The 19383-nt window shown below is 41.7% G+C and overlaps 3 protein-coding genes across 5 annotated transcripts in view; all 3 read right to left on the bottom strand.

Annotated features, from left to right (window-relative positions):
* The window catches only part of LOC125722577 (G-protein coupled receptor family C group 5 member B-like), a 392822-nt gene that overhangs the window by 203820 nt on the left and 169619 nt on the right, over window positions 1-19383 (bottom strand). The window lies entirely within an intron of this gene.
* LOC125722602 (cytohesin-2-like) overlaps window positions 1-19383 on the bottom strand; it is a 123584-nt gene that overhangs the window by 38537 nt on the left and 65664 nt on the right. The window lies entirely within an intron of this gene.
* LOC125722596 (uncharacterized) lies at window positions 373-3680 on the bottom strand. Its single transcript, XM_048998784.1, has 2 exons — window positions 3298-3680; window positions 373-1762 (listed from the first exon to the last, which is right to left on the bottom strand). The coding sequence occupies exons 1-2, from the start codon at window positions 3303-3305 to the stop codon at window positions 997-999; spliced, it is 774 nt and encodes a 257-aa protein (XP_048854741.1). The 5' UTR covers window positions 3306-3680; the 3' UTR covers window positions 373-996.

Raw genomic sequence — 19383 nt, forward strand, 5'->3', positions numbered from 1 at the left:
TATGTGTGATTAAAATTGAGATGTGGGCCCTGGCACCAGAGGTAAGGCTGAATGAACAGACCGCCCTCTGGATGCCATTCTGTGTGCCCATCCCCAACGCCCTAAATGTATGTGTCATGAGAGAGTAAGTAATGAGAGTGTCTACGTTCTGGTGTATGAATGAGGTACAGGTGGTCGCGAGGGGACAGAGGAGGAATACCTACCCTGCATCCCAGCAACGCACCTACACCTCAAAGCCCTACATGTGTGGTGGTGTGATGGAGCGGGAGGAGGGAAGCATTTAGGGATGGGGAGGAAAAGAATGGGGGGGGGGGCAAAATACCTCCCCCCCCGGAGCCAGCTCCCCCGCTGACCCCCATAAGCACTCCCCGTTCCCCGAAATCCATCCAGGGAGGGGGGCCCAGGCCCATCCAGACCGGGGCCCAAGGCAGCAGCACCACCGGGCCCCACAGAGCCCAAGGCGCCCCACCGGACCCCACTACAAAGGAAAAGCTACCCCCACCCCAGCATTCAGTCAACTCCCAGACTGCATAAGACAAAAGACATCCAAAGACATTGTACCTCTCTGAAAGGTAGAAACGTGTCACCGCTCGTCCAAGCAGCTTTGCATGTGCAAATGCACAACCCCTCACTCAACAGAGGTAGAGGCATTAGGCACAACTTGTCTCCAATTCAACCTGCGGCCCTCTCATCATTTGCCAAAACAAAAATAATTCCCAGGTAAAAAACAGACCCAATTCACACCTCCACCAGGTGGACCACCCTTAACGACCCACTCTATTGGAGTAGGAGGGACTGGTTACATCTACCCGCAACTCCCCCCCCCCCACTTTGTTTCACTCAACGAGCCCCCTTATACTACTTACCCAGGAGGATAAATATGTGGACACTTACTACCTCCCTCAGTCTGAAGAAGCTGCTTGGATGAGCAGCGAAACGTTTCTAACTTTCAGAGACAAGTCCAGTTGCCACGAGTCAACCACCAGAGAGTATGGTCTAAGGTTGCCTGGTCCTTCTGTTCCTCTGTGGTGAAGGGTACCTTAAGGGTACCTTCACCACATTGCCATTTGATACTGACACCTTCACATTGCCTGCTTCTAAATCGCCAACGATCAGTTCTTCCAATAATAATTTGTCCACCTTGGTCTCAACAATATCCAAATTTATTGCATTCAGTTGGAATTCACTGTTTATAACTTCTACTGCCACATCCACAATTTCCAATTCAAATGCTTTTTCAAAAGCCTTTTCTCTAGTCTCCACCACTTCAACTTCTCCAATTTGTACTTGCACAATTTCAAAATTAAATTTACTTTGATCTAAATATTCGAGATCAAACTGGCAGAGGTCTACCAGCACAGCTCCTATCTTCAGACTATCTTGATGGTTGTCTACAGGCTTTATGGAGATTGTCCTGTTATTTATCACAAAAGCCTCCAACCCATGTACATCTATCCCCTTATCCCTCCCAAGCTGGCTAATGGGTGGAGTTACTTGGGAGCACTCCTCTTCATCACCCCAGCAGATGATCTCTTCCCACTTGTCCCAGGCTGCCCAATAAGCATCATCCGTCCAGCTAACTGCCTTGGCAATTCGCCTTCGGGAATGTGACTCAGTGGAACTGTCAGCCTGGTCAGAAGGTGATTCTGCTGGGGAGCACAGCTCTTTCTCATCTCCCCAGTCAATCACCTCTCCCCACTTGTCCCAAGTTGCCCAGTATCTGTCGTCGCTCCAGCAAACAGCTTTCTCAATTCGTCTGATTCTGAATGAGGAAAAACAACATACAGGCAATGCAATGGAGCTGTCAGTCACTCCTGACATGTGGACTACACTTCTGCACTGACCCACACCTTCCCAATCAACAACTGCATTACTGCACAGGCAGAGCTGCTATCTTCGGTCAGCTGGCTGGCGTGAGAATCTCAATTCCAGACAAGTCTGCACATTCATCTCCATATGTGTAAGTCTAACTACCTTGTAAATAGTCTGGAGGGTTTGCAGACTACCCCAACACTTTTGATGGAGCTAATTTTAGGTTTATAATGGAACAAAACAGATTGACTACAAGACATCTTGAGTGAGGGTTGGCAACCCTGCATATGACACTAACTAACCTGCACATAAAATTTAAATATAATCCAAACAATATACTGAATTTTACACAAACATATTTCAATATACAGTCATACCTCGGCTCACGAACTTAGTTCCTGACGTGAAAAGTGCGTGACCTCAATCAATTTCTCCCATTTTAAATAATGTAAATGTGTATTATGTTCAATATGTTTAAACTTCAGAAACGCTGCATTCCTTCAATTTTTTATATTTTTCTGTGACCAAGAATCCATCCATCCATTTTCCAAACCGCTTATCCTACTGGGTTGCCTATCCCGGAAGCAATGGGCACGAGGCAGGGAAAAATCGAGGATGGGGGGGGCAGCCCATTGCAGGGCACACTCACACACCATTCACTCACACATGCACTCCTACGGGCAATTTAGGAGGTACCCGGAGGAAACCCCACGACGACATGGGGAGAACGCGACCAAGAATATAGACTTAAATTAAAATAACCTTACTTGTAACAAATAATGCTGTTGGCACGTCAAACTGTCGGTGCAGCGGTAAGAAAATCGGGAGAAGACTAACAATAATAGAGGATTTATAAATGGAAAAATAAGTTCACACAACACGTTATTCACCACGAACTAGGACATATCGCCGTCTTTCTCTTTAGGTCACTCTATACATACATATATACACTTCGAGCACGCGCAGTACAACTCAACACCCCCTACCGTACAATCAAATTATGACAGACTGTGCACATATAACTGAGAGCATACATTTACATTTACATGCTAACAAATGCTAAATTAAATAAAACATTAAAACTGAGCATACGCTGGTCGCTCGAAAGACGCCAAAACACGGAAAAGAACCACAAAACATCCCCCCAAAAAACTAAACAATCAACATTAAAAGACTGAGTAACAGTCAAATGCAGTAATTTCGAAAATATGATTTTTTTATTATTATTATTATACTGGACATTTCTTCGCGTTTCGGGTGGTTCTTTGGGGAGCTTTCATTGGACCCTTTTCGGGACGTTTGTGTGTTCGCGCCCCAAAACACGGTTCGACAACCGGTACAAAACATTTTGGAACATCTGGTTCGTAACCCGATTTATTCGTGATCAGGACTGTTCGTGGGTCGAGGTACCACTGTACATACAAAGACAGATACTAAATAATAAGATAAGTTATACGATAAAATGGGAGCAGAAATGCAACGTACCTTGCCATCTTGGTGCAGAAAAGCAAGTGAAGCCGCGTCTTTCAAACCGGTAGCTTCCCACGTGCGGAGGCATCAAATGTAACCAAGCAACAACACAACTAAATAATAACATCATAATACGTATAGTTGTTATATAATAATGACAGTTTTATAAGTTTTTTATTTACTAATAGAAGTAAATAAGAAAAAAAATGTGTAAGAACTGCAAAGCAAGAATATAGTAGTAAGCATGAATCACACATTCAGCTCTGGATAATATCAGACAATGACTTAAAGACACGTGAAATGAACTGCACTCTTGGAGTCTGTCTCTCCCCAAAGCACTATGCACGGTAACTTGTTTAATATGGGAATTATAAAATGACACTTTGGTAACATTTCAAACTGTTGTATCGCGATACATAGCGATCAGTATGTCGAACTGTCACGCCCAGCTCGTACGATCCTCATGTGTGCCATGCCCCCCTGATTATCCATGTGTGCTTCCCCATTATACCCAGCTGTGTCCGATTATTTTCGATTATTATAGTCCATGTCTTGCTTTCGTTCCTGGTCGGTCATTGATGTTAGTCGATGTTCGTGCTTCGTCCCGTTTTAGTGCTAATAAATCCCAGTTTCCCCGTGTTCTGCATGCCTGTTTCCTGCCCGTGCGATCGCGCTCGCAACCAGCCCAAAACCTGACACGAACAACATCACACAAGCTTCCCACAAGAACCTGTCATTAGACTAAGCGCGTACCACACTGGGCCAGGCTGCCTTATACGGCAACCGAGCACGATCGCATCCTGCCCCCCTCCCCAGTTCTGCCACCCTGTTGCACTTACTGGTCCGGACGCGAGCACGTTTTGTCATCAACCTGCAACTTTTTGTGTGAAAGAAACGTAAGAAGCAAAGCTGTGTACCACAGTAGGGTAGAATTCATGGTTAATTTCGTGGCTTATTTGGGGCGGTTTTGAGTATGATGACACACACAGATTTGTCAAGTATACAAAGCAGAGGTTTTTATTTATTCGTGCTGCACGTATAGGATCCACACTTTATCAAATATCTCAGGCAGACTGATGCTGCGCGGGATACCGGTGCCAAAAAGGTATTGCGGTACCGCATTTTTGAAAGCTGTTCGGTATTACATTACATTACATTTCTTTAGTACTTGTACTAATTACACTATTTTCGCTTCCGCTAACTATGGGATCATGACGATGGACTCTATATAGCAAAATCACTGCCGAAACTAAGTTATACACTAAGTTAGATCTGCACCCATCATGCTATATAAAATACTAAAACGTCAGCTAGTTAAGTATGATGTCCATAGCTTCACGTCAGTGATTTATGTCAGGGATATACATTGACGTCATCAAAGTTTGATGTTTGAATAATAAATAGATAGTAAAGCATGATGTGCTGCGTGGGAAGTGTTTTATATGTGATCAGGTCATCAGAGCTGTATTATGGGATGTCACCAAGACAGGTAATGCTAATACTTAAAAGTAAATAGCATAATCATACAATGATAAGAAACAGAATAAGACAAAAACATTTCTTGAAATTTGGCCTGTGGGTGGCGCTAGAGTGATGGATGGATTGAACCCAAATTTGGTATGAATAGTTGGAACTGACCTCTATCGATGTGCCAAATTTAAAAAAAGTTGCCAATCAGCTCTATGGGCTGCCATAGACTCCCATGGCAAAAAGCATAATAATAGTGAAAACTACTAAAAACTAGGTATCCTAATAATAATAGACTGTCATCTCTAAATTGCCCACAGTGTGTGAGTGAGTGCATTCCCTGCAATGGACTGACATCCCATCCAAAAGTATACCATTGTGTCCTATGCTACCTGGGATAAGCTCCAGGCCCTCGTCTCCAGGATATGCGGTACGAGGTTGGATGAATAATAATCATGTTTATTTCAATTTCAATTATTGGCAAATATAAACATGTACCAAGGATAATAGCAATAAATACAGTATGCCAAAATAAATGCTAGAGGAGAATCCTGCAATTCCTGCCCCAGTCCTGGGTCTGGGGAGTTTATTCTCACTGAGATTGCATAGGATTCCTCTGGCTGCTGTTTTTCTCCCGTACACGTGAAGTGCTACTTCTTCATTGCCCACACGTGAGCCAGTATGTGAGCCCTGATCCGGGCTACCATCCCGCCCAAGGCATTTCCTCTGTATGCTGCTTCCTGCAGCCCTGCAGTGGATAAAAGGAAAGGACAATGGTTTGTTGATTTATAGCACATATATTATTATATTTTATATTGTTCAAATACACATTACTCAGTAATAACTCAGTAACTACTCAAGTACAAATGATGAACAAATAAAGTAACTGTTATGATTAAGAATGAACGAACGTGGGATCAGTATATAACTAATACTTTCTGGTTAATTAATAAATTAAGTAAGAGTGTACTACTTCAGGGGCGGCATGGTGGTGCTCTCATGCCCGGCTCGTACGATCCTCGTGTGTGCCACGCCCCCTGATTACCCACGTGTGCTTCCCTGATCTTGCCCAGCTGTGTCCACTTATTTTCGCCCAGTCTCGTCTATTTCAGTCCATGACTTGCCTTAGTTTCTGGTCCGTCATTGATGTTAGTTAGTCTTAGTGCTGTCTGCTCCGTCCCGATCCCGAATAAATCCCCGTTTTCCCCGTACTCCGCCTGCTTGCCTGCTTCCTGCCCGCTTGTCAGCCTGTGCGCACTACCCGCTTTAACCAGCGAACTCTGACAGGTGCACTGGTTAGCACTGTTGCCTCACACCTCTGGGACCCGGGTTCGAGTCTCCGCCTGGGTCACATGTGTGTGGGGTTTGCATGTTCTCCCCATGTCGTCGTGGGGTTTCCCCCCACATTCCAAAAAACATGCTGAGGCTAACTAGAGTTGCTAAATTGCCCGTAGGTGTGTGTGTGAGAGTGAATGGTGTGTGTGTGCCCTGCGACAGGCTGGCCCCTCATCCTGGGTTGTTCCTCTAAACCGCTTATCCTACTGGGTCGCGGGGGGTCCGGAGCCTATCCCAGAAGCAATGGGCACGAGGCTGGGAACAACCCAGGATGGGGGGCCAGCCCATCACAGGGCACACTCACACACCATTCACGCACATATGCATTTAGCAACTCCAATTAGCCTGAAGGCCAGGGAATACAACAAAGGTAATTTATGCTTACAGATCTGAAATCAGCAGATCACATTTATGTGGCATCATGTATGTTAAGTTCTTGTTGCTGTTAAGCGGAGAACTACTACACGGGAGAGAAGTATCCAGGCTGAAAAATATCTTCTGGAATTTTACTGAGGTCAGCATGTCATTGGCCCCAAAGTGGCATTCCCATATCAGTTGAAATATGCAATTGTCTGCATGCATAAACTTGCCTCTTACGCCATACTCCATGCTAGGAAATAGCTATGAAAATATTGTCCTCGTACTCACCTCAATCTGGGAATACTATTGTTGTTAAATAGCTATGCATAAGATTACATTTGCCATGGCTGAGACTGAATCACTTTCAATCACTACATGATGGTTATTAGGCATTTAATTACTAGCGGCTGTCAGTGATTGTTAATTGCTGTATAGTAACTTGGGAGAATGACACTGTGGATGCTGAAGTAACCGATTCTGTGTGCACACTCACCCCTTTAATACGATGACAGTGTAGTTCTGCTTTAGCGGGATGATTACTGTGCATCTGGTGACAAAGATTTACGATGGATAATTTAAAACCCAAGTACTGGAATACTTTGCCAAACAGAACATCCTGATGAGCAAATTAATTTCATCATGAAACTTTAAAATAAAAGTTATTTTTGGTGATGGTAACTTTCAATTCCCCACGATTCCCCAGTTCCAGTCCTGCAGGCCTAGTCTGCACCCAGATTTTAATACTCAAACACCTTATTCAGCTCACCAGCCAATTGCCAGGTTTAGTAGGTGTATTTGACAGGTCCTTGCAAACTGGTTCTCCAGGACTGGAATTGGGGAAGCCTGATATATAACATTATATACTGCACAGGTCCTTCTCAAAAAATTAGCATATTGTGAAAAAGTTCATTATTTTCTGTAATGTACTGATAAACATTAGACTTTCATATATTTTAGATTCAATACACACAACTGAAGTAGTTCAAGCCTTTTATTGTTTTAATAATGATGATTTCGGCAAACAGCTCATAAAAAAGTGCTCCAAAATCTCCTGATAGCTAGCTGCATTGGCCCTGCCCTTGATAAAACACAGTGGACCAACACCAGCAGCTGACATGGCACCCCAGACCATCACTGACTGTGGGTACTTGATTTCCGAATGACATGCAAAATTTGCTTTCATCCGAAAAAAGTACTTTGGACCACTGAGCAACAGTCCAGTGCTGCTTCTCTGTAGCCCAGGTCAGGCGCTTCTGTCATTCGGAAATCAAAATTTTGGAGCACTTCATGCTTCCATCTGCTGAAAAGCTTTATGGAGATGAAGATTTCATTTTTCAGCACGACCTGGCACCTGCTCACAGTGCCAAAACCACTGGTAAATGGTTTACTGACCATGGTATTACTGTGCTCAATTGGCCTGCCAACTCTCCTGACCTGAACCCCATAGAGAATCTGTGGGATATTGTGAAGAGAAAGTTGAGAGACGCAAGACCCAACACTCTGGATGAGCTTAAGGCCGCTATCGAAGCATCCTGGGCCTCCATAACACCTCAGCAGTGCCACAGGCTGATTGCCTCCATGCCACGCCGCATTGAAGCAGTCATTTCTGCAAAAGGATTCCCGACCAAGTATTGAGTGCATAACTGAACATAATTATTTGAAGGTTGACTTTTTTGGTATTAAAAACACTTTCCTTTTATTGGTCGGATGAAATATGCAAATTTTTTGAGATTTTGGGTTTTCATGAGCTGTATGCCAAAATCATCAATATTAAAACAATAAAAGGCTTGAACTACTTCAGTTGTGTGTAATGAATCTAAAATATATGAAAGTCTAATGTTTATCAGTACATTACAGAAAATAATGAACTTTTTCACAATATGCTAATGTTTTGAGAAGGACCTGTATAACCCCCCCACAGCCAGATGCCACTGTAACCAAATAATCAATGTTATTCACTTCACATGTTATGGCTGATCAGTGTATAACCTCTGTATCTCAGTTACGTTTCAGACTGTTTTGCTACATTGTGCAGATTAATATACTGTGTTCATAATAAATTTCAAAATTTCCCAAAGTTCAGCACATTGTCAGTTTCACTGGCCAACACACTGATCATCGTAACATCATCAAGTTCTTTAGCCAAATGAGGTGTGCTGGGCAATGGGAAACCTGACACTGCAGTACAGTGATTCATGCAGCAGCACTGGGAAAATGTAAAAACACATTTTACCTCCAAGAGCCACTGTTCTCCCACCTTTTTTCAGCAGTCTTACACGTCTGTAAACACATAAAATATGTTTGCACATATACTGTACTGATCCTGAGAGGATTAAGATGGCAAAAATATCAATTGGGCTGGTGATTGCACAATATTTTAGAAGCTAAATTATGAAACGTATTACTATATATATTACACAATGATAAGGTATAAATACAGAAAAGCTACATACTGTTGGAGTGAAGCTGAAGTCCTTCTCTCTCCTAGACAATGGAATCAGCAGAAATGAAGTTTTGCCACGACATGAGAAGCCAGGAAAGTGAAGCAGAACATGAACAGGAACATTATTCAGCCTTGGCTGACTAGGTCTGTATTCCGGACATTACATTCATGATTTAATTTGATTGTAAGGGATTGAATAATTTTAACTTGCTTGCAGGTTCCCTATGTACAGTATGTATTACCTTTCCTGACCTTCGGAGGTCCTCCCTCCTGTTTCGGAGCATTTTTAAGGCTTTTCCTGCTCTTTGCCGACGAGGCTGCAGGGCAACTCTGCTGTGACCTTGAAATTACATGAAATATTCTGTTAAAACACTTTATTTGGTGTTTTTATCACGGGAGACGGCAGCGATAGCGGGCAGAGCGGCGATCGTGCGGGCAGGCGGGTAAAAAGCAGGCAGACAGCCGGGAATCAGGGCAAACGAGGGGTTTAATTCCAAGGACGAGGGCACGAACATCGACTGACATCAATGACAGACAACGGGTTAGTACAAATCAGGAACTTAAATACATGGAACAAGGCAGCAGGAAACAAGACACGACTGGGCACGATCAGGAAATCACACGTGGGTAATTAGGGGGCGTGGCACACACGAGGAACGGACGGAGCGGGCGTCACAGTTTTACCTTGTGAATTGAAATTTTAAGCACTCATTGTGCTTTATGTGGTAAAAAAGTAATAGAGAAATTAAACTATTTGATTAGAAATATTGATTTTAAACAATTTTATGAGGTACAGACTTTGCTTATGACAGGGTTCCAGTCAATTTCCGCTCCCTTGCAGGCAGTGGTCCACATTTGTGATGCACCCAGGGATGATCTTACAACAGCCTGGTGGAGATGTGTAGAAAAAAGAAAGATATCAGTTTTGCACCAAAAACGTTAGAATAGAGAGGAGTGCAGGTGGACATAGAATGAGCAGAATGAATGGTAGCAGTATTTCTGATGTGAGAACCACTTATTCTGCTGATTCTACTTCCACCTGCACTGTCTGTGTTCTAACAGCTCTGTCCACTTTAGTTTCTATTTCCAGGACTGTGTGATACTTACACTGAATCTCTTTTGTTCAGGTGTTGCCGCTGACTTCCCTGCTTATTTTTTAGGAAGTCTTCTGCTTCCACTCCAGACTGATTGAGGGAAAGATCATGAAACTAAATATGATATATTCTGTAACCATGACTTGACAGCAGTATGTCTGTGAAACCACAAAAAAACACAGAGCTTGCTATCAAACAGACAGTTTACTTGCCTTTAGTTTTAAAATGGAAATTAGGGATTTCCTCAGTCTGAGGTTTTTGGGGAACAAAAGGTAAACATCTTGCTCTCCAATGTCCACAAAATCATCCCCTGTCACACCTTGTTCTTCATGGTAAAACAGAGAGAAAATAGATTAATCCACATGACTGTAACTATAAAACCCAAAATATTATGGCCACACAGAAATTGAAAAAATAACAATAATTATGAATAAATTAATAATAAAACCCCATAATATAATTAAGCCACGCAGAGTGAGCACATAGCAGGCATAGCAACAGTAAGTAAGGTGGACAAAGGGGCAACTGAGAAGACTGCATCAGCAAATTTAGCATATTTAGCATATAAACACAACACTGATAGTTATCAATTTAGCATTACCATATACAGTACAGTACTGTGCAAAAGTCTTAGGCAGTCCAAAGAAATGTTTAAAGCTGTTTATCTGGGTAGCAAGTGTACTTTGGCTTAGAACAAAAAATACAATTTAACATTAGAACGTGTGCAAATTAAGAGTAACACAATAAAAACTAGTAATAATTTCTTCTGTTTTCTAAAAAGTTACTGATGTCTAGTTGGATGGCTAGATGAACACTGCTTCAGTTCCCAAACTTCTCCTCAGGGGCACCTCAGTCGTTCCATGATTCTGTTAAATTTCCCCAACAGCTCAATTAAATAATTAAATATATCGATTCAAAAAGTCAGTGAGAGATTGACTAGCTGTATGAGGTCTGCTAGTGGCCAAGTCAAAAAATACATGGCTGCACTGGACGATTGCTGCAAATACTAGGATGATTTTAGCAGAGGTTCTGAAATGGCGAAGCTGACACACTTTGACAGGCATCATATCATAGTTTTACACCAACAGGAGGATAATCTAAACATCATTTTCTTTGCCTGCCTAAGACTTTTGCACAGTACTGTATATATATAATTAGGCCCTCAATCATGGCCTTACAATGGCTGAGGCTGGTCGGCTGAATGACGGGAGAACAACCATGTCCACAACCATCAAACATTTCATAGAGCCATCAGGTATGTAATCCAACAATGTGCCCTGTACTGTAATATTATCCTCTTACTGCAATGCTTCATATTACAGTATTCCATTTGCATTTTATATTATACAGTGAGTGTTACTTCATACAGTTACATACTGGATGTATACTGTAGCACACATGTCGCGTCACTCACGGTCACACACACAGATTAACCTCCCCCCAAACCACAGGCAATATGCCAGGACAAGCAGTGTAGTACAATCTTTTATTAAACACGCAAGAGCAAACCCACTACTTAACACACGGGGGGGGGGGGAAACAGAATATCTAACACCACAAATGGGGGGGGGGACATGCCCTACATACACACCTTTCCCACTGAATACACCCCCATAGAATTAGCACTTCAACCTCCCAAATTCCTGTGAAAATGTTACTGCGATTGAGCATGTACATGAGGGATTGAGTACACACCAATACAATCCAAATCCAAAACACAGATGGTAAATGTGCTTTTCTACTTTTATGAGAACTGAAAGCACTTTACAATTCATGCCTCACATTCACCCATCCACACACCGGGGGCAGAGGCTGCCATGCAAGGCGCCAACCTGCACGCTGGGAGCAATTTGGGGTTCAGTGTCTTGCTCAAGGACCCTTTGAAGGGGTCAGGAGAAACCAGGGCTCGAACCTGCAACTCTCTGGTTGCTAAACGATAGCACTACCTCCTGCGCCACCATCTTCCCCAAATGTAAGGAGAAGGAGGTTCCTCGGAGCTCCGAGATGTGTTTGGCTATAATAAATCTCAAATATAGCTATATGACATCGTTTTTCATAACACCAGCATTTATTTTTTAGGTTTGTCGAGCTCCGTCAAAACAGTTGAATTAGAACGAGCCCATTATGTAACTGGAACCCCTCCCACATGTAAACACAGTGAGGCGCTACAGCGTTGGTTTGTTGTCTGAGGCTATGATACTGACCACAAACACATTCTCAAATTTCACTGCACCAATCACAGCATATGCAGGCAGAAAAATGATAGCAAAAAACATTCAGCATTAGATTCTAAAACCGTCTGTAATGTCTGTGTTTATCCAGTGGACCATAAACTAAAATAAGTTTTTCTATTTCAGTTTCTTTCAGATGTTATAAGGTAATGAATAAACAATCATAATAATTAAACCATGCATTACTGACTATCAGACAACTTCAACAAGTTACCAAATGGATGCAAAATCAAAGATATTCATTTGCGCCTGGCACTAACCATATATTCCTTCACAGTACTAAGCCATAGAAAGGGCCCCAATGAAACCCCTGCATTCCTGCATCGTAGATACTCTAATCTCAGCATTTATAAGATTCTATTTGTTTCTACTGTGCAAAATTATTTGTAACACAAATGTCTAAACTGGCATGAGAGACAGATTCAGTTCTTGTGAAGACTGGCATGTGAAACTGAAAAAGGCACTGGGGAAATTCAGTGCACATAAAGACAGGCAGTGCCACAGATTAGCACTGATGACATGGATTCAGAAGATCAATCCTGTTAATATTCAACCTTCAGATGAGCTGGAAAGAGCAGCAGCAAGTGAGGAAAAATCTTCTGAAGTTAAGTACTTGGCACGGCAAGGCCTGGCTTTTCGAGGTGTTGGTAAGGAGAGTGGGAATTTCAAGCAGCTTCTAATGCAAACAGCAGAGGGCGATGCAGAGCTGACCATGTGGCTGAAAGGTCACTTTGATTTCACCAGTGCTGTTTAATTGTAACACCTGTTCCTGGGTTGCCCTCAGTCCTTGTTATTGGTTATGATTCTCACTGTCCTGCATTGTGTCTTGTTAGCTGTGTATTTAAGTGCCTGTTCTGCTTCTGTTCTTTGATGGTTCATTATAGCTGTATGTTGTATGTATGTATATAGTTCTCTAGTTGTGTTTATTCCATCATTTAGTTCATTCCTGGTCATTTGCTGTTTATTTTGGATCCATCCTGATCCTTTTGGTTTTGATGTGTGTGTTGTAATAAACCCTATTTTCCACCCGTGTCATGCACTGCCGCAACCAGAAGAGGGCAGAAGATATGGCACAAAAACAAAGGAAGAAGCCTAACTTTAAAAAGAACAAAAAACATCAAGACTCATCCAGCATGGGTGGTGGGTTAACGAATAACACAAACAATCAAAGAATAAGCAAACAAATGAGAGAAAAGATGCAGAGATGACTGAGAAGCAGGGGATGACTGGAGAAAAGACGACAGGACCAGAAGACAGGAGGGATACAGGGAGAGCGGAGAAGACAGTATAACTGAAGAATGGAGAAGAGGAGAGACTGCAGAGGAAGGAGAACATAGATGACTGGAGGGGAGGGAATATAGGAGCAACAGAGAGAAGGAGGAAGGGCTGCGGAGGAGAAGACAGGATAAGAGGAGAAAATGTGAGCAGAGAAGGACAAACACCCCCACTGCCCAGCAAAGTGCACTTGTAAGTAAACCACAATTTTAGCCTTGGGCTCAATATCGGGACTTGTCTCTGTGTAGCGATGCATAGAATCCTTGACACTGGTTATGACTGTACTGTATTACTCCTAAACCTGCCATTATAGTGTAAGAAGTGTTTTTTTTTTATAATTTTTTTTAAGGTAGAGCGATGTAGCCCCCGGAGAAGCCCCCCCCCCCCGAAAGCCCTGTTTGTTCCCTTCTAGCTACCAGATGAAACTCACAATGCACCCCCAACGCCACCTAACTTCTCTTCCACATGATGCACCTTATTTACCCTTTGACTCCTGTCCATTATTCGAGCGTTTTTACTATCCATTTGATTATACGCTTATTACACTGTATGTACATTAGTCATTCCACATATGCTGTATGGCTTTGTTTTCCGGACAGTCTGGGCTACTCAGATATGTCATAATTCAATTTGTAAATGCTGACAGTCTTGATGTCATCCTTCTTATCAGGAAAAACTACTTGTGCATATAGATATTTCTCAATTTTTAGTCCTCAATCTAATATAAAAATTGGCAGGCAGTACAAATAGAATCTTATTATCTTTCCCAGAGCAGCCCTCGTCCCTGAACCTCCCGTCCTGCCTTCCCTGCCAGCCCCAGGATCTCTCGTCTCCCCTTCCCTTCGTCTCCGTGTCCTGTGCCTGCCTGTTGGACTGGATCTCCCCGGCTACCGAATCTACCTTCTGTCCCCGACCATTCTTCTTGCCTGGCCCATTGAAAGCCTGTTCCCTGCTCGATCTAATAAAGATCGCTCTGTTCCGCATTCCTGGGTCCGCGTTTCCCTGCCGAGGGTGTCCTAACAATTATGTCTCCAGTAATAATTTTCTGCTAATAGCATTAATTCTCTTATTTCGGTATCGTTTGTACTGCATGTACATGTTATCACCATCAAAGAAAAAAACGCGTTATGACTTATCAGTCATTATTATTGTTTTTGTTGTTATTTAATCGTGTAGCAATACTGCCACTTGTCATATTATTAATTGCGTATTTATATAATATTAACCAATGGACCAATCTCTGTATCTTACTAGCATATTTTGCGCATTTGTCTTTGTATCAGCCGTAGCGGTCTGCAGGGGGGAATCGCAGAAGCTGGAGTTTCTTAGAGCGCTGCATGGGTTTTGGACAAACCATAGGTATTGGTAATATTACTGGACAAAAATATATCGTTATTGGGTGTCCACCCAAAGTTTCCAGCACTAGCTACAAGAAATGGGATTGAATGCATTTGCTCGTTTTTATTTGTATTTATTAAAATAAAACGTTTTTTACATTATATCCGTGCTTTTTAATGGGTATATCTCAATTTTTCAAAAGTAAACACAAAAAGGATGACACTTAATGCCCCCTCCCTGCCCCCACCCTATTTAGAACGTTAGGCGTTCCATTACGTAAAAATGCAGTACTACGTCATGATGCACCGCTTATAAATAATCTGTTTGATAAGGGGAGAATCAAAGACAAACGATTCGTGAGTGCATCGTACGTGTTTGTAAGAGCAAGTGAAGCTGAAAGACATTGACAGTGAAGGTAAGGCCTCCCCTTCAAAATGTATACTTCACTTAGATCAAAGGTCTTAAACTAAAAAAAACGCTGGGAGATGCTAAACTACCGACCGCAAAACGTGCAGACTGGCGGGTGTCAATTGCGCTGGAATGACATTACATGGTTTTAATTTTTCTCTGATATCGGCCGGCCAGATACAGTAATTTGTTTGAGACCCCTGAATTTAAATAATAATTAATTTTTATAACGATGGTGGCCTATATAATGTGCCGATTTGCTTGTGAAGTTGTTCAGCTGGTTGACATGGCATTGATTACTGCTTTTTAAGAAAGTGCATGTAGTCTCACACTGTAGAAGTCCATTGCTCAGTTGTCAGCATGCTCAGCGTGTCGCCTGTGATGTGTCCTGCACAGCAGCAGGCTACATTGCGTTTAATGGACTAATACTTCTTCAACCCATTAAATGATTCCTTTCTCTCTCCCTGCCAGTGATGGCACCCTCAAAAAAAAAGGTTACCTGGTACCTTGGAAGTGGCGGATCCTTGATTCTGATTGGTCGAGAGTTTATGCCCATATATGGTGTCAATACATGCTTATGCCACGTGTTGCCGATAGGGGGGGTTTGGGAGATTAAACTTTAATAGAATAAAAATACATTACCTGTATTTTATTAATGTGCTTTTTTAATTACGTTTTTTAAGGTATAATAAAACATAGAGCAGGATGTTGGCAAGCTAGCGCATACACGTTCAGCGGGGGCGTCCGTCCGGCCGCGTGTTGTTAGTAAGCGCCGCGGCGTATTTTAAAAGAAAGCACACAAATGTTTTAAAAGAAGAAAGCACCAAAAGAAGGAAAACTTTAGGGGTGTTTAAAAGAAAAAGCAGGGTGAATTTAAACAAACATGCCCGAAAGAAGCAGCAAATTTAAACAAGCGAAAACAACAAACAAGCCCCGTCGTTTTAAAAGAAGCGATCACTCATTACATTTAACCAACACGAAAGACTTTCGTTATATTTACCAGGTTTGAGAAAGCATGCAAGCGGCAAACTTTTAGAAGAAATAGGACGAAACGATCCTGGAGCTCCGACACATGCAACTACTCTTGTTTGAACAACGCGGGGCGGAATGGGCCGATCGCTAGTCCGGCGTTTGGCGCATGCGCACCCACGCCGACGCCCCTTTCAAAATGGCGACGCCGGCGGAGCGCCTGTTTTAGCAAATAAAACCCCTATAAACCGTAATGTTTTTAAGGAATGAAGCACTTTTCTGCCAATGTGAATAATAAAGTAAAGCGGTCTGAGCATTTTCGACAGCAATAATCAGGAAATAACGCGGGTTAATTCTTGTTTAAACGAATGCATGCTCAAATAGTGTAAAATAATCTATTTCTAATTTAAATAAAAGTCGATCTCTAACACAACACCCCCGGATTGCTTAGCTACATTTAGCTAAATTTATCTACGTATGGTTAATCAAAAGGTATAAACAGAACTTGAAAAGATGTATGACAACACATGCTGATCTTTTATTTCCAAATAAGCCTCTTTAACCTCATCGTTTTTAAGCAATGAAACTCTTTTCGGCTAATGTGTTATTTAAAATAAACATCTTAAGCATTTCGACAACAAGAATCAAGGAATAACGCTGGCGATCCTTGTTAAAATAACTCTCCATGTCGCGCTTGTGCTGGCAGCCACGACACCCACACACCACTGTCTTTTATTGAAAACAGCTGAGGCAAGTCGTTTTCGGAACTGTAAAGTGTGTATACAATAAGTAAACGTATGTAAAAGAAGTATAAAATGTGTTATAAAGCACATAGCCAACATTAATTAATAAAGAATTTAAGCATAATACCCCAGACGTACCACGGCCTATAGCGGGTAGAAAGAGAGCTATCCTACGGCCTACAAGATAAAAGCATATGGCACCAAATTGGAATCAGTAGTCTTTAAAAGAATAAAATACATTATATGAATTTATCAATGCGACATTTTAAATACGTTTTAAGGCATAATAATTTTAAGGGGTCGCCGGACGCGTCGAGCTTTTCTAGCTAGAGAGGAAAGAGAGTTGGGCAGTTTTGAATGGTAAAAGCAGTAGTTGTGTATTGTTAACGGTTTATTTTTTAACAAAATGTCCTATTTTATAACGGTAAAAACACAGCAATCCTGTTTTTTAGGGGGGATTTATGCGCATTGCATGTCTAGACATGTCGATCAGCTAATGTCCGCGGCAGTGGGAAACGGGTCGTAGGCGCGAGAGCGATAAGCCTATGTGAAGGAAGCGTCAATTGACAAATTGTTGCAGAGTGCGTGTAACATCTCGTTTAACAGCTGGTCCCGAGTGTGACAAGCAGACAGACAGCAGTCACGCCCCGGCAGAAAGCACATTACGTCTATTTGTTAATCAGTTATATTATTTTATACTATTTACGAATAAATGTCTAATTGAAATAAAAGTCGATGTCTAACACCACAGCTCTGGGACTCTAGCATAGCCCCGGGCGCCCCGCTGCGGGCCTGTGGGGGCTGGATGAAGTATCTAACTTCAATTGCTTAATCAGCAGGGTAAAGTGCCGTAACTTAAACGGGGTATGACAAATTAGTATAAAGTTTTAAGCCAATAAGATTTAATTAATAAAATAATTTAGTTGTATTTTGTTAGTTTTATTTTCAATAAAACACACCCAGCGCATTATTAATTTAATAGATGCAGGAACTAGTGAGCGGTATTTAGCTACGTACTTCAAAAACATTAAAAAAACTTTGTTAGACTAATACCTTAGTTATTTTAATAATTTAAGGGATAAAAACATTTGTCGTGTTTGTCAATGTGTTATTTTAAGTAAATGCGTTATTTTCCAACGCCAAAAGCCCTGTCATGTTTTAAGTGAGAAATGATATGGACTGGCAACTCTCTCTGGGGGGAGCAACCACGGTTAGGTACTATTAAGCAGCATTTAGTGACATGCATCAAAACACATTTTTAGAAACTTTGAAAGAATAAAGTCTTAGTTATTTTAATAAATACGTTTTTCAGTAAATGTTTATTCACGCGCATGCACACAAACACCCACACACACCCCGGAGGTCGGGGGGCTTTAGAGTTTAACTTTAGGTTGCTGATCGCAATGTGTGACCAAACCCCAAAGCACCCTAACTTAGTCGTTTACTAACTTATCGCGAAAAACAGACAGAAAATAGACTTGTAAATTCTAAAGAAAAGACATTAACTGTTTTTTGTTAATGTTTAAAGGTATACAAACTACATTTGTATCGGACACGCACACAAAAACACTAAAAGAATTTTGCTCAGTCAAAAAAACAGCAAACATATATTGTTCACGCTTTTTATTAAAATGTATAAGGATTGTTTTGTTATAGGGAAATTTTAAATTAATATGAGTGGGATATAAGTCATTTAGGCAACAAGATTTGAGGAAGAACCTAAATAGTGGCTGGAAATGACCGACCAGACAGGCAGAAGTGTGCTTTCCTTATCTCACAAGTCATGGAAGGGTAGGGTAGGGTGGGGTGGGGGGACTCATAAGTGGGGGGTAGGAACTGTGGAATCAGGCAGGGGTGTAAGAATTTAGGATATAGTCTTGTTATTTTAAAGAAGGTGTACATGATTATTTAATTACTTTTAATAGGAACCAGTAAGATGCATTTAGCACCATGTTGCAAATACACATTAAAAACTTTAAAGAATAAGGTCATAGTTATTTTAATAAAGACATCCTACAAGGTGCCCACGGCCCTAACTTATATAATCTACAAGCTTGATCCGAGATGCTTGCTGGAGTACAATGCTAAGCTGACATCGGTAACGGAGCTGCAGCCTGTTTGATAGTTAATGAAACATAGTTCAAATTCAACAGTGTCAGCAGTCATCCACGATGCAGGGAGACTACAGATTGACTATGACGACCCCGTTTATCAGCTGGCATTATTTAATTTTTTTTTTGACAGAATAAAGCCTTAGTTATTTTAATGAATATGTTTTTCAGTAAATGTATACTCATGCTCATGTGCACAAACACACACACACCGGTGGTCAGGAGCTTTAGAGTTTAACTTTAGGTCTGTGAAAGTATAGGACTGCAATGTGTATACAGACCCCAAAGCACCCTAACTTAGTCGTTTACTAACTTATCGCGAAAAAA

Source organism: Brienomyrus brachyistius, unplaced genomic scaffold (assembly GCF_023856365.1).
Source record: "Brienomyrus brachyistius isolate T26 unplaced genomic scaffold, BBRACH_0.4 scaffold40, whole genome shotgun sequence".
NCBI lineage: Eukaryota > Metazoa > Chordata > Actinopteri > Osteoglossiformes > Mormyridae > Brienomyrus > Brienomyrus brachyistius.